This window comes from Amblyomma americanum, chromosome 8 (genome assembly GCF_052857255.1).
Source record: "Amblyomma americanum isolate KBUSLIRL-KWMA chromosome 8, ASM5285725v1, whole genome shotgun sequence".
Taxonomy (NCBI): domain Eukaryota; kingdom Metazoa; phylum Arthropoda; class Arachnida; order Ixodida; family Ixodidae; genus Amblyomma; species Amblyomma americanum.
In genome coordinates, this window is record NC_135504.1 from 61602798 (window position 1) to 61622216 (window position 19419).

At 48.7% G+C, this 19419-nt stretch overlaps 1 protein-coding gene across 1 annotated transcript in view; it reads right to left on the bottom strand.

The window, feature by feature from the left end:
- Positions 1-19121, bottom strand: part of LOC144102426 (ATP-binding cassette sub-family A member 17-like) — a 29255-nt gene extending 10134 nt beyond the window's left edge. Inside the window, exons 1-8 of the mRNA XM_077635704.1 lie at positions 19050-19121; positions 17413-17623; positions 13462-13714; positions 12944-12996; positions 11225-11711; positions 8651-9072; positions 6770-6895; positions 2573-2746 (exon numbers count right to left, since the gene is read on the bottom strand). Of these exons, the coding sequence (XP_077491830.1) occupies positions 2573-2746; positions 6770-6895; positions 8651-9072; positions 11225-11711; positions 12944-12996; positions 13462-13714; positions 17413-17623; positions 19050-19121 (1798 nt within the window). The remainder of the gene's footprint in view (positions 1-2572; positions 2747-6769; positions 6896-8650; positions 9073-11224; positions 11712-12943; positions 12997-13461; positions 13715-17412; positions 17624-19049) is intronic.
- Between the last annotated feature and the right edge of the window lie 298 nt (positions 19122-19419).

A 19419-nucleotide genomic window follows, 5' to 3' on the forward strand; every position in this document is an offset into this window, starting at 1 on the left:
TAGACTTATGGTAAAAATGAAGAAAAAAGAAATCTTTATTCATGGGTCTAAATTGGGTTCAATATGGGCAGTCCCTGAGGACGAAAGTTCATTTTTTATCTCCGTTATGAAAAAAAAAATGAACTTTCGTCCTCAGGGACTGCCCATATTTGACCCGGGTTCGAACCCGACCGCGGCGGCTGCGTTTTTATGGAGAAAAAACGCTGAGGCGCTCGTGTGCTGTTCGATGTCAGTGCACGTTAAAGATCCCCAGGTGGTCGAAATTATTCCGGAGCCCTCCACTACGGCACCTCTCTCTTCCTTTCTTCTTTCACTCCCTCCTTTATCCCTTCCCTTACGGCGCGGCTCAGGTGTCCAACGTTATATGAGACAGAATTATTATTATTACTCTCCGTTAGCCTCTCCAACACCGACATGGAATCGGTGCCGGTTCTACGAACGCAAGCCCAATTCGGGCAGCCACATGATCCGTACAGGTGTCCAATGTGGCTGTTTAGGGGCAGCCCTAGGTCCAGTTGTTCCCACTGGACCCTCGGGCCCAACAACAATCAATAACGTTCTGCAAGTCAGCCCGGTCTTAGCAGTCCACCTGACAGTTTCATGCCAGCTCTGGGGCATGCGGGCAGTGTGAGTGCCCTGCAGCGACTACATGCTGGGCATAGTGATGGCAGCCCATATGTGTGTTTCTAAACAATGAAGTTTGAATGTCCGCATGTAGTTCAGCGACCTCCTAGTAAGGCCTTCAATGCTCAACATGGTCTGGTCATTTTGCGCAATTTACATGAGTGCGAGAGCGTAACCATGTGACTTTTACAATCAAGGAAGGACGCTGAGAATTGTCATACCAATCGCCGACAGGAGCAGGTTATAAGCATGTACAAGACAAACCGGTGAATTGAATAAAGACATGCAGACAGCATGCATTCACTTTCTCGTACGCTTATTTGATTCCTCAAGGGTCTCGTCTGAGACATTACAAGGCCTTACGTGTGAGACATTACAAGACCTTACGTGTGAGACATTACATTACATTACATTGTAATGTCTCGAGTGAGACATTACAAGGCCTTACGTGTGAGACATTACAAGTGATCGTTACAAGGCAAAAAAAAAAGAAGTAGAAATCACAGGGAACTTTTATCGATGAGCCGGTTGAATGTTACTGGGTTGATGATGGTGGCAACTTTGGTGGGCAGGCCATTCCAGTATCGTGCAGTGCGCAGGAAGGATGACGGCTGAAAAGTTGTGGTATGGGCTTGTGGGGGATGCACTGAAGCGTCCGATGCGATGGGCTCTTCGGTGTGTTCCGCCAGCTAATGCTAATGTGGAACCGACTCCTGCATTGCATCGGCAGCCTCATTTGGGCTTTCCCTTTTTTTTCTGGATGGAGGCCACATTTATGTTACATCAGCCCTCATGTCACGACAAGAGCGATAAGGTGGCTTGCGGGCACGGCAATTTGGAGCCTCATCATAGCCCATGTGGGACCTACAGCGATTTTGTGCGGGCAGCCCTTAGTGGGCTTGCCGATGTTTCTAGCGCACACAACCTACGTTTATGTTGCACTTGTCTTCAGAAAACCGACAAGAGATCAATACGGGCATCATGCACGGCGCCCATTTGCCGCCCCGCTACGGCCGATGTGGGACCTAAAGCAGTTCTATTTGGGCAGCCCCAAGTGTGCTAGCAGTTTTTTCAGCACAGAGCCCACATTTGTGTTGCATCTGCTCCCATCTACCCTACAAGGGACCGATGTCGGAAGCATGCAGGCACGCCCGTTTTCCCGGCCCGCTACAGGCGATGCGGGACCTACAGCAGTTCTATTTGGGCAGCCCCAAGTGTGCTAGCACAGTTTTTTTCAGAACAGAGCCCACATTTGTGTTGCATCTGCTCCCATCTACCCTACAAGGGACCGATGTCGGAAGCATTCAGGCACGCCCGTTTTCCCGGCCCACTACGGCCGATGTGGGACCTACAGCAATTCTATTTGGCAGCCCCAAGTGTGCTAGCACAGTTTTTTCAGCACAGAGCCCACATTTGTATTGCATCTGCTCTCATATGCCCTACAAGGGACCGATGTCGGAAGCATTCAGGCTCGCTCGTTTTCCAGGCCCGCCACAGGCTATGTGGGAGCAACACAGTGGTTTAGTGCGGACAGCCCAATTTTGGTTTGACGACGTTTTCGCAGATAGAGCCCACATTTACGTTGCATCTGCTCTGAAGTGCGTTACAAGAGACAGATTTGGCCTGGATTCAGGAAACTGGTTTGCGTTAGAACTAACGATGCCGGTTCGGGACTCCGACGTAGGTGTTAGAGCAGTTGTCGCAGCCCCCCTTGCCCAAATGGTACCCACAGGGGTCATACCTGGACGGGCAGGTTTGTAATCGCGTTCTGGTGAGACGAGTCCAACAAATTCAAAGTGTGTTACCAAGGTCTTGTTAAGGCGTCGAAATAAGTGCAGCACGATGTCTTACTGCTCGGAGACACATCCTAAAATCACACATCTTTATTGTCCGCACGGCAAATAAATGTTCCCGCGATGGTGTAGGACTGAAAGAAGTAAATCTTTACCTTTGGCGTCGGTATCCCGGAGAAATTTGCAGTACTCGGCAGTGACGTCAAATACAGAGATTTTGGCGAGGCAGGTCAAAACACCGAACGGCGGGAACAGCATCCAAAACCATGCATGCCCCCCTCTTCCTGTCATTCGTTTGTAAGCTCCAGGTACTGTAGAGAAGATGAATCCTGTGGGGGAAGACAGCTTGTATTAGCGCGAGTGCAACTTATAAGCATGTCTTATAGCTCATCGCGCCCACGAAACAAACGACGCCCTCATAACTTCTTAGCGGTCATATGAGAATACGTATAGTTTGGCTGAATTTGGTAGATCATACAAATGATGTGTCCTGGTCAAATGGATATCATAAATTATACATGATGTCCTTTCAGCTGCTTTTGCATTGCTGTCGAGTAGCATCTGGCACTCGCGTAAAGCCGCCTGATATTTGGGGCTAAACCCTGGCTCAGTTGCGCCGTTAGAAAGCAAGACTACTGCAATCTCTAACACAACATAACCTCCTCTCAGAAAAGCGAATATTCAATTTGTTAGCATTATTCACGATGTGTAGAAGGCATGGGTGTTCCACATAACTAAACAAAACATTGCATCTGTAAGCGCAGCAGTTCTGTCACGCTGGCCTTCCTGTGCGCTCCACGGCGCAGGTGTCAATGCCCTTAGAAACTTGCGACATAGTTTAATGGCGCGTACTGATTCTAATATATTGTTACGGCCGTAGGCATTTCTACCCGTTACAATATATACGCTACAATACGTATTTAAGAAAAATTTAGAAATGCACGTATGGTGAAGCTTGAGAAATTTGGCCGTTATTTTACCGCTGCGAAAGGACGTTACAAATTGCATGAGCACGACGGAGAATGCAGGGAAGCCCGCGCCGAAGCCCTGCACAAGCTTTACGGCGACAGTTCATAGGTAGCCTACATGGATGTGGCAGGGTGCTCGTCGGGCTCCCACATGATCCTTGCCGTCGCTAACAATCAGGCCCGATGACTCGCATCAGGCTCCATCACCACAGACTCATCCGATATTGCAGAGGACGCGACCATTGTGCTCGCTCTCATCTCAACCTCTGCCGCCAAAATTATCCCAAGCTCAAAATCCGCCCTAACCAATTTCGCCAAAAAGCCTGGTATCCCGCACCGTGGCTCGGCTTCGATGTTTCTGGCACCCCACCCTGCCCGTAACCCTTGTCCGGACCTCCGCACACGCACGCCTCACTGGTGATGAGGAGGTTCACTTTCTCGCCCGCGGTCTCACTTTCCGGGGCGGAGTTGGACGCCCTCCGCCATCCTAGGAGCGTCTGCTTGCCTTCAGAGATATCGTTATCTACTTTATCCTTATCCACGTTTACGCGCTGCCGACTCTCTCCCTAACTTGAACCCAGGCCTCCCACTGGCGCCGACTCCAGATCCGTACAGCTCCGTACCCTATTCTCCTATTCTCCTTCACGCCCGCTACCCTAATCAGTTCCTGTCCTCCTGTAAGCTCTCTTGGAAACCAGGAGACTTTCTCCACTTCACATGCCTTTCCTGCCCACACCAATATGCCCAACCACGGCGGAGTCATACTAGGAGATTGTTCTGGCCAGCTCCGCTGCTGCTGAGCAGCGCCGGATAATTACTGGCGCCCTGAAGCGGATATGCCTCCAACGGCTGTCATTTTGCTTTTAAGGGTAGCCCCCTAAGCGTTGCCTGGTGCCATGTAAGGAGGGGGCTGGGTTTGCCCCCTCCCCCCCCAAATGCATTGCTTGGCATTGCAGTAAATCTTTTCACCACCACCACTGCGCGATTCAAGTGCCCGCCTAGAAAGTAAGCTAGGAATGCTCCTTCTATCTCCTGAAAAATCAAGACTTTGCAGAGACAGTGTTGAGTTCGAGAACCCGTCGGGGTGGCTCAGTTGTTAGCGAGCTCGGTTACTGGGCCGGAGTTCCCGTGTTTGAGCCTGGCCGTGTTTCGATGGAGGCGAAACGCAAAAGGCGCCCGTGTTCTGTGCGATGTCAGTGCGGGTTAAAGATCCCCAGGCGGTCGAAATTATTCCGCAGCCCCCAATACAGCACATCCTTCTTCTTTTCTTCTCTCACTCCCTCCTTTATCCCATCCCTTTAGATATCCACTGGGATGTGAGACAGAAACTACGTCATTTCATTTGTTCTAAAACCATGCACTTTTCAATATTTTTCAATTCCAAGAATCGCTTTTCTCTCAAGGCGCGGTTGAGGTGCCCACCGGCGAAGTGAACCAGTTATGCGCCTCTCGCGTCCTGAAGTCCAGCAGACGGTCTAGACCACTTCTAGCAACGCGGTCAAAAACTTTAAATAAGGCTTGACTGGGAACTAGTCAGCCTAATTTGTCTCAGCCATGTGGGCTCTGAACTGTGCCTGAAAGGACTGAAAGTGCTAGTTCATGATCCAGAACTACGCTCTGAATCAGGTTTGCGTCTATGGCCATGTAAAGCGCTTGCTAACCCCGTCCTACAGTGTACTCACAAACAGCGCTCCTTCTGTCTCGGCTGCTGCAGTCCCGTTTGAACCTTCCCGTTTATTTTTTTTGCCACCACGTGCATGGTTCAAGTGTCCACCTTCAAATGGAGCCAGTTATGCGCCTTTCCTTTGGTCAAATCCAGGGGGTCTCGGCTTAGACTGGAAAATGGACAATCTTATTTTCTTCGTGCAAGCGGGCTCTCGAGTCCGTGCAGTGCGCATGGAACGCGGTCGAACATAGACCGCAAGCGGAGCAGTAGTAGTAGTAAAAACGTTTATTTTTTTCCGTAAGAGAATAGTTAGGGCGTAGGGGGTGAAGGAGAGATAGATTTGGAGCTTTTGTGGTCTGTCCTTCCTAGTCTAGCGTCCCGTTTTTTTAATTGGTTTTTGGTGGAAAGGAAATGGCGCAGTATATGTCTCATATATCGTTGGACACCTGAACCACGCCGTAAGGGAAGGGATAAAGGAGGGAGTGAGAGAAGAGAGAAACAAATAGGTCCGTAGTGGAGGGCTCCGGAATAATTTCGACCACCTGAGGATCCTTAACGTGCACTGACATCGCACAGCACACGGGCGCCTTAGCGTTTTTCCTCCATAAAAACGCAGCCGCCGCGGTCGGGTTCAAACCCGGGAACTCCGGATCAGTAGTCGAGCGCCCTACTGATCCGGAGTTCCCATCTCTTCCGCCGCTTTGGCCCTCGTCACTAGCATAACCTGTGTTCTCGGGTCGAAGTCGGTCAGGAGGGCCTCCCACTGCTCTAGACTAGGGCTAGCTATCTGGGTAGTAAAGGGCTTTTTTCGTAGCCCTAGGTGACGTCGTACGACTTGGCGTAGCTCCACACCAAACGCACTCTTTCACCTATCTATTCGGCCACATTTTATAGTATATGGCTCGGCTTGGGCGGCTGTCTGTTTGCAGTGGTGTGAGCGTGGTGGCCCGCTCTCTGAACGCCTCAGGGTAGAGACGCTCAACCAGACATTGATTTGGTTTGGTCGGCTGTCGCTGATTAACACGCAAAGTCGTAAGCTTAGATCCCCTAACTGTTCCTTCTACAATACCTTTCTAAAGGTTATTAAATGGTAGCCGAGTTGTAAAGAGATTTTTTTTTAGTGAAACCCAGTAAAATATAGATGGACTCGCTAATATGTGCGGTCTTGACTTGAGGACGAATAGGACGTCCGTGCTGAAATATCTGGGAGCTGAAACAGTACCTAGGATTAGAGGTGCCTCTTTGAACAGATCAATGGGACGCCCCAAAGCGGTCGCGGTATTTGAGCGTCGCCAGTGTGCTCTAGGAGGGGTAGTGCGTTAACAGTTCACTTTTGGTTTCGCGGACATCGAAACAATCATTTTGCGGAAAAGAACCAACGCTTTGAAATCATTATCATCATCATCATAATCAGCCTGACGGCACCCGCTGCAGGGCAAAGGCCTCTCCAATGTTCCTCCAACTAACCCGGTCCTTTGCCAGCTGCGGCCACCGTATCTCCGCAGACTTCTTAACCTCCTCCGCCACCTAACTTTCTGCAGCATTGCAGTCAGGCGTAGAGAACTCATCTCGCCAGCAGAATTTCAATAGTTTTCCCCGTTGGGGTTTTACGCAGGGTTAATCCGACACAATGTTGTATTCTAGAACAGAGGCAAAGCCGGACTCGCATACGCGGCACAGAAATGTACCGGCCAAGCCAGCCAAAAACCTGCACTCACCGTAGACGTAGACCACCTGAATGATGGTCGCAATTCCTCCTCCAGCTGATTCTGCTCTCTCTGCCGTTACGTAAGCGTAGAAAATGGCTGCTGGTGCGAGGCATAGGAAAGCTATGTAAAAATATACTGAAAAAGAGAGGAAACAATAGAATTCACGAGTATATATCAGTTCGAATAATAAAAGCTCGTGCTGCTTTGAGCTAAAAAGGTGTAGATACTAGCTACGGGTACTGAATATGAGTGAATGTTCTTGATTTCAGTGCGCGCTCCGCCTTTCAGAAAGATAGATATCTCGAAAACGGCAGAAGAAAAGAGGTGGAGGAATGGTGGCATTTGCTATAGTATTGCAATATAAGATACGAAGTTCTGACCGAAATATGAAGAGCTCACCTCCGGAAAGGTTCGTAGAATTCATTTCCAATGGAGACGTACGGCATGCCTGCTAGCCCGCGGCGAAGCCCTCTCATGCACTTCACTGTCCTCACCGTTTCGCCGAGACATACCCCCTTTTCCAAAGGTAACCGAACAAGATGTTTTACAGGGCGCCGTAAAGGCTTGCGGCGCCCCTCAAGACTCAGAGGTGTCAGATCGTGAGGAAAAGGGTTCACCTTACTTTACCTTAATTTACAGAGCTGAAGGGCTGCATAAGCGCTTCGCTACGGGCTAAGCAACAAACCTATGTTGCCCGGTTACTTTTGGTAATGACGGTACCTCCTTTGTCTCTCAGCAATGTGCCAAACAAACAGTGTTGGGAGAAAAGCAGGCCCTCCCGACGTTCTGCTCCCTTTGTCGTTGGATCAACTTAGGTCCCCTGTAGATCTCTCTTGAATATTAGGAGACACGTCACGGCGTTGCGGGATCCGCGGGAAGGTGGGGAAAGCTTCATCTTCGCAACGTGACGAGCTCAGTTGGTTTTGAACAGGCAAAGCGAGTTCACGTGGCGGATAGTGTTCGCCTGTTTAGTTGCTACGTTAAGGAAGGAATGGAGATCATTCTAACAGCGCACACGGTGACATTCTGCGTTAAAGTGAGGAAGTGCTCTACCGAGTCGCTCGACATGATCAAGATAGCATACGGCAATGATGCAGTGTGTAGATCGCGAGTGCTGGAATGGCACAAAGCATTTACACACGGCAGAAAAGACATCCAATACGAGAAACGGTCCGGACGCCTGTCAACGGCGGTTACGGACAATAATTTTGACATAGTTGGTGTTTCATTGAGCGCTGATCAGCGCTGAAGCCTCCGCATTACTGAAGATGGGCTAGACTGAAAAAAACGTGATAGTGAAATTTTCAGTGAACACTTTCAAATGCGCAAGATGTGCGCTAAATTTGAGACAAAAATTTCAACCCTGTGCAAATGGAGACCAGTAGGAATGTTTCTGCCGACTTGCGCAATAAGTCAACGATAATAGGAACTTTCAAGGGCTAGTTATTAGTGGCAATGAAGGGTGAGTGTTTTAGTTTGACCCAGATACAAAAGGACAGAGCCGAATGAAACTCGTAGAGGCAGGCGCCATACAAAAAAGACGAGAGGTCTGGTGTCGGCGAATACAGAAGGCCAGTAGGACATAGTTGTGGGAGTTATACATTCTAATTGTTTACGCGCTTTTGTATGGCTAATTCGAACTCTTAAATGCTTCATTCTTCCCTGATTAAAAGACAAAGACGTCTGAGAAACAGAGATCACAAACTCTAGTTGCTGGGAGCATACGAAGAACAGCAGGGTGGGGCCCAAGGTTGTACACCGAATCACCTTATAGCGGTTAGTTTGGCTAGTTGACAGTCGCTTGCTCTATTCATTGTCGCTAGCAGAATAAAAACGCACACGCGACACAAAGAGAACAAACGAGTGACGTTAATAGCAGGCAATACTCACTCGCAGTAGAGACTGGGTACGAAGAGAACACGAAGTGCACAATACACCAGGCTGCCATTACGACCACGTAGCAGACGAAGTCGAATAGAAAGTGTGACAGGATGAAGACGCTGCCTGGTATGCCGGTCATCAGCTGCATCTGTCTCGACCCGCTCAGCCGTTCTGCCACGGGATACACTACGAAGGAGGCGAAAGCCAGGGTGTAGGACAACGCAGGAACCAGGGCCCAATAATACACGACTTCCTCGTGGACGAGATTTTGGAACAAGATGCGGATGTCGACCGGCGGCTCGACGACCGCCACTGTGGTGTCGATACGGGCTTCCGCGTGTCCCGTGGAAGCGCGCAGCTCTGCCGTGTGCAGCAAATTGATTAGGACCGGCAGCGCTGCGGAGCTGGTCGGGTTGTATATGCCTCGCACGCTGTGTATAGAGAGAATGAACAGTAAGTAAGCAGCCACCTCCTCAATAATCGCCCTCTCAATGAATATAGAACCTTCCATTAGGCCTGGGCTAGTTGGTTTGTTGTTTGACAGATCAACACAGCGCTATGGAACACGGACACAAGAAGACACACAAGATAGGACGGGCGCTGTACGTTCAATGAGGATTTTGGTCTGGGCTAGTTGGTTCATTCTTCGGCAGATAAACACAGTGCTATGGAACACGGACACAAGAAGACACGCAAGACTGGACGGGCGCTGTACGTTCAATGAGGATTTTGGTCTGGGCTAGTTGGTTCATTGTTTGACAGATCAACACAGCGCTATGGAACACGGACACACGAATACATGCAAGACAGGACGGGCGCTGTACGTTCGATGAGAGTTTTGGTCTGGGCTAGTTGGTTCATTATTTGACAGACCAACACAGCGCTATGGAACGCGAACGCAAGAAGACACGCAAGGCAGGACGGGCGCTGTACGTTCAATGAGGATTTTGGTCTGGGATAGTTGGTTCATTGTTTGACAGATCAACACAGCGCTATGAAACACGAACACAAGAAGAAGACATGCAGGACAGGACAGCGCCCGTCCTGTCCTGCATGTCTTCTTCTTGTGTTCGCGGTCCACATCGCTGCGTTGATCGGTCAATGAATGACCCCGTGACTGCTGTAATACACTTGTTTCTTCCCAAAGAGAGTTTATTAGAGGGGGCAAGAATTGCACAACACACGAGTTCTGAATGTTATTGAAGCATTTCAGTAACTAGTATGTTGACACACATTTGTGAGGCTGTATCTTAGGCGTACCCAAGACACGTATTCACAGCTGTCTGTTGTAATGGTATGGGCGAGTACTGTAATAGATACGAGGATTATGCCCACAATGCTTCTCCATACAATTCACAGTAAGTGCAGCTACGTTGCCCCTTACCCTCGCTAAAATGATATTGGCTGAAAAACTGAGTTTGGCATAACGTTGAATTTGGTAATTCACGTCAGTGATATCGGTGCCGTGTTCCGATATTGCGATAAAACCATGGATACATGCCGGAGGCGATGCAGTAGCTTGATGCAATGTTAACACAAATTACGTATTCGGAGAAAGTCCCTGCATGTCCCTCCCCTTTAATTGTGGAATATTAAAATGTGTACATGTCATTGTAGTAACATTTTGAAAGGTACCAATATTCGATGTGGGATATTATGTCCTCTGCGTGTGAGAACACCATGTAAGGAATTAACACATTGAAAGTTATTACAAAAAAGAAACATAATCGGAAGTTGTTCGATCTTGGGAAAGGTATTTTTTGGTCCTCATTTAGCCTATTGCGTTGTGCCTTGATGAACGACCTGTCCACGGTTAGAGTGGGTGGATTTAAGTCGGAAGTGCGCTTTGGAACAGTCGAAATAATGGGCGTGACAGGAAAGCTGGACAGATTCAAGAACCCATGAACGCTGCTAAATCTAACATCCATAAAACATTTATAGCATCTAATACGAAATCTAACGCCATCAGCATAACTGCTCGTACTGCTGAACGAGCGCCTCTCCAAACCCTCCATTACCCACCGCTCTGCCCTCTGCAGCCAGTTTTCAACCTCTACCACCCCAAACTCCCCTCGCAGCCAACTTTTCACTCTTCTACACAGATAACTTTTAGTCGCCCCCTCCTATGCTTGCCTTCTAATTGATTCATTGATTGATTTATAGAATGTTCTTTATTTTCAGTTTTTAGCTTTGAGAGAAAGCTAACCTTAACCTCCGAATTCCAACCGCAGCCACTGCCCGAGTTTAATTTCCGTGAGCCACGAATCCGACTTATCATTCGTCGGCCATTTCTGCTGCTTCTCCTTGATCCCTGTCACATAAAATTATGCGTGGCGTGATCATTATCTTTATCAATGCGCTAGTCAATCAGCACTGATCACTAGTCGTACCTTTAAGGTAAGCAGAATTTAATTCTAAATCATTCTTAGTCTAGCCCACTTACTGATACATGCATGTAGCACTGAAACTTTGCGTTCTATGTCGTACTTGTCATCCTCAGTCATGAACCCTTGCTCTCATGGCTCTTAACAATTGCTCGCAACAGCGTTTGCCCAGTTGTGTGTCCACCTCCGAAGAACTTACACGCCTGCATCGTATGCGACCGCGAAGGGATAGGTCCTCATGTAGCGGCTGAAGTCATTCGCGGCAGCTTTTCCAAGCTCAGCCTTGACCTCCCGCACCGACCGGGCGCTGCTGCCGTCGGACTCGAGAAGCACTCGAAAATGGCGACTCTCATTTCCCGAAGGCGAAGATGGCTCCTGCAGGAAGACCGGTGCCCCCGGGAACTGCTCCTTGAGTCGAAGCGGAATCTCTGTGAGGCTACCGTTGGAATCTGGTTCGCCGTAGCTGCCGCCAGCTCTCGCCACCGCTTTTTGGTGCCATTCTTCCATAGGCGACTGTATAAACATCATTATCAGGAGGAGGCTGAAGATGGGCGCGGCGAAAGTGAGGAACAGATGCCCCCAGCTGCGCCTCAGGCACAGGAAGCGCTTGACGAAGAGCGCGCGGGACGAACGCAGGAAGGTCTGTTCTTTCTGGATCGGAATGCAGATCCTGGTCATCTGCTCCTCTGTAATCGGTAGACACAAACGACTTCAAAACGTGCCATAATAAAATAAAATATTTGACCATTTGACCAAACGGACTGCCTAAAATATTACATCAGAGGAGCTGTCAGCCATTAAAGCTCGAAGAAGCGGGAAATCAGCATAGTTCGATTTGGTGCCGTGAGGTATACTGTAGTACTATATGGTGCGGTATCCTGTGCATGATGCGGTATTGCACGGTATTGTATGATATATTATGGTTCCCAGGGTTTAACACTCCCATGCTGCACGAGCTGTCAAAGACGTCTTAGTGAGCGGCTCCAAATTGTGGCATTAAAAACGGCCTCTCCATGGGAAGACCAGTGACCACGACGGCAGCATTTAACGGTCTCCACGGGATGATGATGGGATTGCAGGGTGTGTAGTATAGTATAATATTGTATAGAGTGTGGCGTTGAGTGTGCTGAGTTGCACATGAACTACACAACATTTCAAAACAAATAAGAGCAGGCCCAGGATGGATGCGAGCTTTGTCTTCAGATCTGACAGGCAATCTCATTTGCTGTGCACTGGAGCTTCGTCGACGCCTACAGAGTAGTTTGTGGAAACGAATTGTTCTCACAGACGAGAATAGGGCGTAAACAGGAGCATAGTGCGTGCATGCCGATTTCACTCTTTTTGGTTTTCCAGAGACGGCTGCAGCGTGCGGCACCACTTTCGGTTCCACCCACTATTCCTAAAGAACCTCCACACGAAAAAGTAGCGCGATGAGCAGCAGAGGGGCTTACAGTTTATGACACTTACGAAGTCAACCATAGGGCGCGTTTTGATGGAAGCTAAGCTCGAAACACACCACTTTGCTATGCGGTATTATTGCATCAGAAAAATCCTGATCTAACTCAATCAGCAGCCCTCCACTATGGCGTCCCCCATAACCCATATGCCGGTTAGCGACGTTAAACCCCTCAATTTACAGTTGCTTTCAGTTTGAACACTCGACCGAGGACATTCTCACATTTCTGCGAAACAAGACTCTGGCGTGAACTGAGAAGCAATTTAGATATTGCTGCCTATTCATAAAAGAACGCACTCGTGTTCTGAGGAGGAAAATTTCTTTTTCCGTTACGTTCTCACAAATTTCTTCAGCGATTAACAAAACTGCTGATACCTTTCGTTCAGTATTTCCTCCAACGCGCAAGGCCTGGCTGCTACTCAGGCACATCTCGCCTCAAATAGAGTAATTCGCAGCGCTCACCTTCAACGGCTCCAACCTGCCGCTTTCCACCTGGAGCCCAGTCCATTATAATTCTGAAACGAAGCAGTCAGGTAAAAGGAGGGCAAACGCGGCCGAAATTTGCCAATGATTGTTGCCCTTTACTTTCACGGATATCAACTATACTATACCGTTCACAATATTTTTCAGAATAAGGAGCAGGTCTTGGGCTCGCAATAGTCCGGAAGCGTCATTACGTGATTACACGGTCGTTTTGCAACAACGGGTGCACTGCTCCAATATCTCCACTGAAAGTCTCCATAAGGCGAGTCCCATATTCTGTATATTTCCATACGGATTATATAAACTGACTATGGAGTCGGTATGGACTTCATGAAAACCGGGTATGGGATTGCTTTCTGCTATGCCTAATTTTACGTGAAACATGACATCAGATTTAAAGAATTACCTGCGCGTTTTAATGCTCAAGATCAGTTTATGAAAGCAGGGGTGAGCGAGCACTGCATGTAATATTGATCACTGCTCTAAGGGTATCTTACTTCATATAGACATCCATCAATGAAGCCGCCGTTACTCCCATGCTTGCGATGCCGAGCTTCGCGGCCGACATCTCCAGCGCCTCGAACACATCGGGAAAATTGCTGTGGTCCTGAGTCCGGAGAGCGATGCTCACTTCGTCCAGGGTCTCACCCTCAACGTCGGCTGTGGGTGCCGCCTTCCGAACCGTAGATAACACGCCTTTCAGATCGAACTGTTTGCCTGTCTTGACGATGGTGAGCTTGTAGCCGCCGCCTGCGCATATATTTATCGGTTTAACCCATGTAGGCTTTAGACTGGCGCGCCTATTTCACCGCTATGCCGAGATACAGCCTAACCCGAAATCCCATTCAGCAATAACCAAAATATATAACTTAGTCACGGCATACTACATAGCAGGAAAAAATGTATAGGAACAGAAGTCACAGTAAGAACACTAACACCATAAATAAAAAAAAATTGAAAATTGGTTTTTGGGGAACGGAAATGGCGCAGTATCTTTCACACATATCGGCGGAACCCGAACCGCGCCGTAAGGGAAGGGATAAAGGGGGTTGTTTAAGAAGAAAGGAAGAAAGAGGTGCCGTAGTGAATGGCTCCGGAATAATTTCGATCACCTGGGGATGTTTAACGTGCACTGACATCGCACAGCACACGGGCGCCTTGCCACGCTGCCACGCTTGGCTACATTAGCCTTCGATAAGCAATATGTATCACGTGCGCCGCCCCAAGTCCATTACTTGCTCTTTATGCGCCACTTAATTTCGTTGCACTTTGGCTAGCTTTTGTGGCTCACGAAACAATGTTTTACATTTTGTGCATTAGCACCTGCGCTATTTTGGCTGGATATTAGGCAATTGCTAATTATTTTTTTTTGCTATTACCTTTTGTGGTATTACACAGATATCACTTGGCGCGCAGCGTTGGATCAGCCGGTGAAGCGCGCTTGCTTTGAGCGCCTCTTTCCCTCTCTCCCCACTCGCCGCTCTCTTAGAGGTGTTGCTGTGCCCGCCCTCAGCCTCCGCCAATGCAGATTTTCTCTTTCGACGAAGGCGGTTCTCGCGGTCGGCTCACTACAGCCGTCGGAGGCGTCAGTCACCGTCCAACCACGCAGAGACACAAGCTGCTTTTTCCGTGACACTACTTACGCAGAAAAGGTAATTGTGAAACGGTGAGATGGGACGTATAATCACATCGTATGTTCGTCGCCAGAATTTAACCGGGCTTTATCCAGACCCTCATTGCAAAATACCTGCAATACTTGTAATCTTCAGCAGCACCCTTACTACGTCCACTCCACGGCAAAGGTCACTCGCATATACCAATAAATAACCTTATTCAATGCACGGAGCGGTCACATTGTCCCACTATATGGAAGCTATTAAAATCATTATATCTCGCAGACCTATCTTTATTGTAACTAGTTCCATGGCTGCAGTAAACAGTAAAGTAGCCACGTCGATGTATTCTCTTGTCTGATGGAAGTACAATCGTAGCACTCTAATTGCAATTGCCTTAGTCCAATATATTCTGCAAAAAGACCAATTCGCTACTACGCTAAAAAGTGTAAATGTGGCAGTGTCTTAACGCAGTTAATCCGAGCAGGCGTGCGAAGGCATTTGGTTAACCTGGTTGGCTCCTGGTTTTGCTTTGACGGGTCATCGGCACGTCTGGCGACGATATTAGACTCAGGTTGAGCTCTGATCGAGGTTGTGCTGATCTGACCTGTTCGTGCGCAGATGATACTTCGTGAAGGTGAAGATGTGCATCCGCAGCGCGAAATTGTCTCCCAGTTTAACACGAGGCACGATCGGCTACGGCGATAGCATAGTGCCCCCGTGCAGTGGCCAGCGAAGCTGATCTGCTCGCGCCGCTGCGGGTTCCAAACCCAGTCGCGGCAATAGTTACTGTTTGTCTATATGGGCTTACCCGAGTTACTCCGAGGCTTCACACAGGATTCTTGTTTCGCACCTAGTGCTATAACTAGCCCTATGCTGCACCAGTGGCGGCTACCCTATGCACCTAACTTTGGCAATCTTATCTTCGCTCTAGGTCTTTTGGTCACCCTCCAGTTGGATACAGCTGGAGCTGGCGCGACGCTCCTCCGGACTAACCCGAGCATACCCGAGTTACTCCGAGGCTTCACACACGATTTTTGTTTTGCACCTAGTGCTATAATTAGCCCTATGGTGCACCAGTGGCGGCTACCCTATGCACCTAACTTTGGCAATCTTATCTTCGCTCTAGGTCTTTTGGTCACCCTCCAGTTAGATACAGCTGGAGCTGGCGCGACGCTCCTCCGGACTAACCCGAGCATACCCGAGTTACTCTGAGGCTTCACACAGAATTCTTGTTTCGCACCTAGTACTATAACTAGCCCTATGCTACACCAGTGCCGGCTACCCTATGCGCCTAACTTTGGCAATCTTATCTTTGCTCTAGGTCTTTTGGTCACCCTCCAGTTGGATACAGCTGGAGCTGGCGCGACGCTCCTCCGGACTAACCCGAGAATACCCGAGTTACTCCGAGGCTTCAGACAGGATTTTTGTTTTGCACCTAGTACTATAACTAGCCCTGCTGCACCAGTGGCGGCTACACTATGCATCTAAATTTGGCAATCTTATTTTTGCTCTAGGTCTCTTGGTCACCGTCCAGTTGGATGCAGCTGGAGCTGGCGCGACGCTCCTCCGGACTAACTCGAGCTTACCCGAGTTACTCTGAGGCTTCAGACAGGATTTTTGTTTTGCACCTAGTACTATAACTAGCCCTATGCTGCACCAGTGGCGGCTACACTATGCATCGAAATTTGGCAATCTTATTTTTGCTCTAGGTCTCTTGATGTCTTATTGTCCAAGAAACACACAAATGAATATGACACACTTCTTCATTTTCGTCTCTTTCATACATCACTAGGTGTACCAAACTGCCCTGTTTCGTATGGATTTGAGCGTGAGCTTTTTAATAATTTTCCAAGGTCACCAGTAGCTCAACCGAAAGGAATGCGCGGCCTTTGAAATAGGCCGTTGAAAAATAGAGGTATGAACCCACAGCAGTGACTGAATGCCTTTGGCGTTCGGCAGATGATCCCAAGGACACCGGTACGATTCCGGCCGCGGTGGTCACAATTTGATGGAGAGGATACACCAAAACATTATTCGTGTCCTGACCTTTGTCAGCGCGTGTTGAGGGTTGATACAGGTCTTTAGGGTTAGGTTGTAAAATCGTGGAACAAATAATTTTTCAGTTTCTTCACATTCAGATTCGCGAGGTTATTTTCCACTGTTAAGGGAACCCAGGTTATCAAATCTAATCTGGTGGCTTCCAATATGGCGTCTCGTCTAACCCATTTACAGCTTCGCGGGGTTAATGTCCATAAATTACAACACTAGAAGTAATATTTACGCTAATTCACCTCTATCTATTTCACCGCATTTACTCGCCGCGGTGGCATAGTGGTTACCGTGCTCGACTACTGTCCCGAAAGACGAGCGCATGATCCCGCCGGTGGCGGTTGCATTTATATGGAGTCTAAAGGCTCCAATACCGTATGCTGTCAAATATCAGAACCCCAGGCTGCAAAAATTATACGCAGCATTCTACTATGACGCCTCTCGTAGGTTGAGTCGGTTTGGAACGTTATACATGTTGTATGTGTGATTTATTTCTGCATTCAATTTAGTTTATTGTTTGTGACTTGCCTTTGAAAATGTGTACTTGGTAACTGGCTATGAATTTCACGTGACTGAAGCGTATATACCGGCATCATCGTCTAATAAAGGACTTTGGTCCCCCGTCTGCCACTCGACTCGGAAGCTCGTCTCCGTTCGCTTCAGGGGCCCTTCGCCCATAGCCCTCACCACAAAACCCAATAAACCAAACGATATCTGCACTCAGCCGGAACTCGCGACAGGTACAAGTAAGCACTGCCTAAGAAATCTCCAAAGGCCGCGTACCGCACGCCCTGTTGAGGAATGCCTTCGATCCGCTGCAGATGACTTGTCCCTGAGCCATGACGACAATCTGGTCCGCAATGGCCTCTGCCTCAGCCATGCTGTGGGTGGAGACGAGAACGCTCGTGCTCTTGGCTGCCCTGCGCACTGCGGTCCACACCTTGTGCCTCGTCTCCGGGTCCAGTCCCGTGGTCGGCTCGTCCAGGATAAGCAGCTGCACCGCGGAGGAAGAATGTTTTAAACTCGGAGCTGCTCCTTGCTGACGCTGACAAGCGAAAGGCCCGTATTTTGTTTCTTTTTTTTTACACGTGAGATCTTAACGACGACGCAGCTGAGCCAAAGTTTTAAAGAAAACTAAAAACTGAAACCGGTATCCAGCTGAGGGACGTATATATGGATTTGCGGTTTTGTAAAACCGAAACCGATACATGCGACTTGTCTGGTATCTCTAGAAGATCTCTCTCGTCCCACGGGACACAACCAGTGTTTTTTTTAGAAGATCTGACGCCTACTGGGAAGTAGAAGTTCGTTTGTTACTGGTTGAAAACAACACGCACGTGCAGCCGCAGGTGCCACCCAGTTCACGAGGCGCCAAATGCTTTTGCAAAAGATCAAGTGTGTGCTTTACAACTGCCTCTATGCGTCCCGTGCGCATCATTAACATCAGCTGTGTATGGAGAATAGTAGCTGGCGGTTTATTTTCAACCATTGCAGCTGGAGGAGCAGGGCCGCGCATGCCCAGAGGTACTGTGTGAAAAAGCGCTATAGCGGTGAATCACACCTGCTGACAACGTGCGTGAAGTCGATGTCGCTAGGCATCGTTTACATTGGCGGCCTGCGGTGTTCGCTGGACACGTACTCAAGAAAAAAGTTAAAAATAGTAAAATGCCAAAAAAGTACGCAACCGCCTGCCTAGACGTTAAAAGTAGCCGAAAATAGCACCAAGCCACCAAAGCACGTCACGAATAGCACAAACGTCGCCAGAAATTTGTAAATTGTTTAGGGTGCGAAAGTAACACTCGGGTCGTATTCTATAAGGTGTCCATTTTCCATTGTTCATTTCGCGTCCATTCGGTTCTCTGTGGTCACTCAGATATATCCACGGCTTTCAAGGGTCTGCGGCAAGCAACCCATCTATTGGGTGGTTGGCGACTGGACCTTCTTCCGGTCGCCAACCACCCAGTGGTGAACCATGGTCACAATACGACAGCAGAAGGCTGGATAGCGGCAGGTTGGCGACCTCGCCGCCGTGGCTGATTGAGCATTTATTTACCGATTTACTGGTGTGGTCTTGGCTGCTGATATTATGACTAAATTGAGCGTAAACTAATGTTGTATTTTAATTGTCGATTCGGAGCAAGGTTTCTGGCTCCAGGAGACTGAAGAACGTGTTCCATATGTTAAATTGGCTTCAGATCCTGAGTTCCGATTGGACCGCAACGAATAACTTGCTCCTTCACGTATTCGAAGAGTGCTCCTGGTCGACACTTGGAATACGCCATCAGTGAAACATCGCAAAATAAGGCACCTTATCTCTTCTAAGGCTACTGTCTCCGGCAAGGAAACTGCGGACACTGCTAAGCTACCTTGCCAGTTTGCGGACAGTCTCGCCAAAAAGCCGCTTTGGAAGCGTTGCTCACCTTGGGCTTCCCGAGCAGGGAGATGGCTACGCACAGCCGACGCATCATTCCTCCGGACAGCTCGCCGGGCATGCTGTTGGCTCTGTCTCCCAGCTGCACCGTTGCCATGGCACTTTTGACATTCTCAACGAGCTCTTCGGTCTTGACACCCTTCAGCTTCAGAAACATAACCAAACCAAAAGAACAATATGATATCACTTAGTTCAGACAGCCGATGTATATGTTGCATTGAGGACGATGTACTACAAGCAGTTTTGAAAGCCACTTTTTAGCTGTGTACCCGCGGTTTGAATGTTTCAAGGAAATGGAAAACAGGAGATTTTGGAAGCATTTTCCATGCTCACTGACAAATCTCACTGAGATTTCTTTG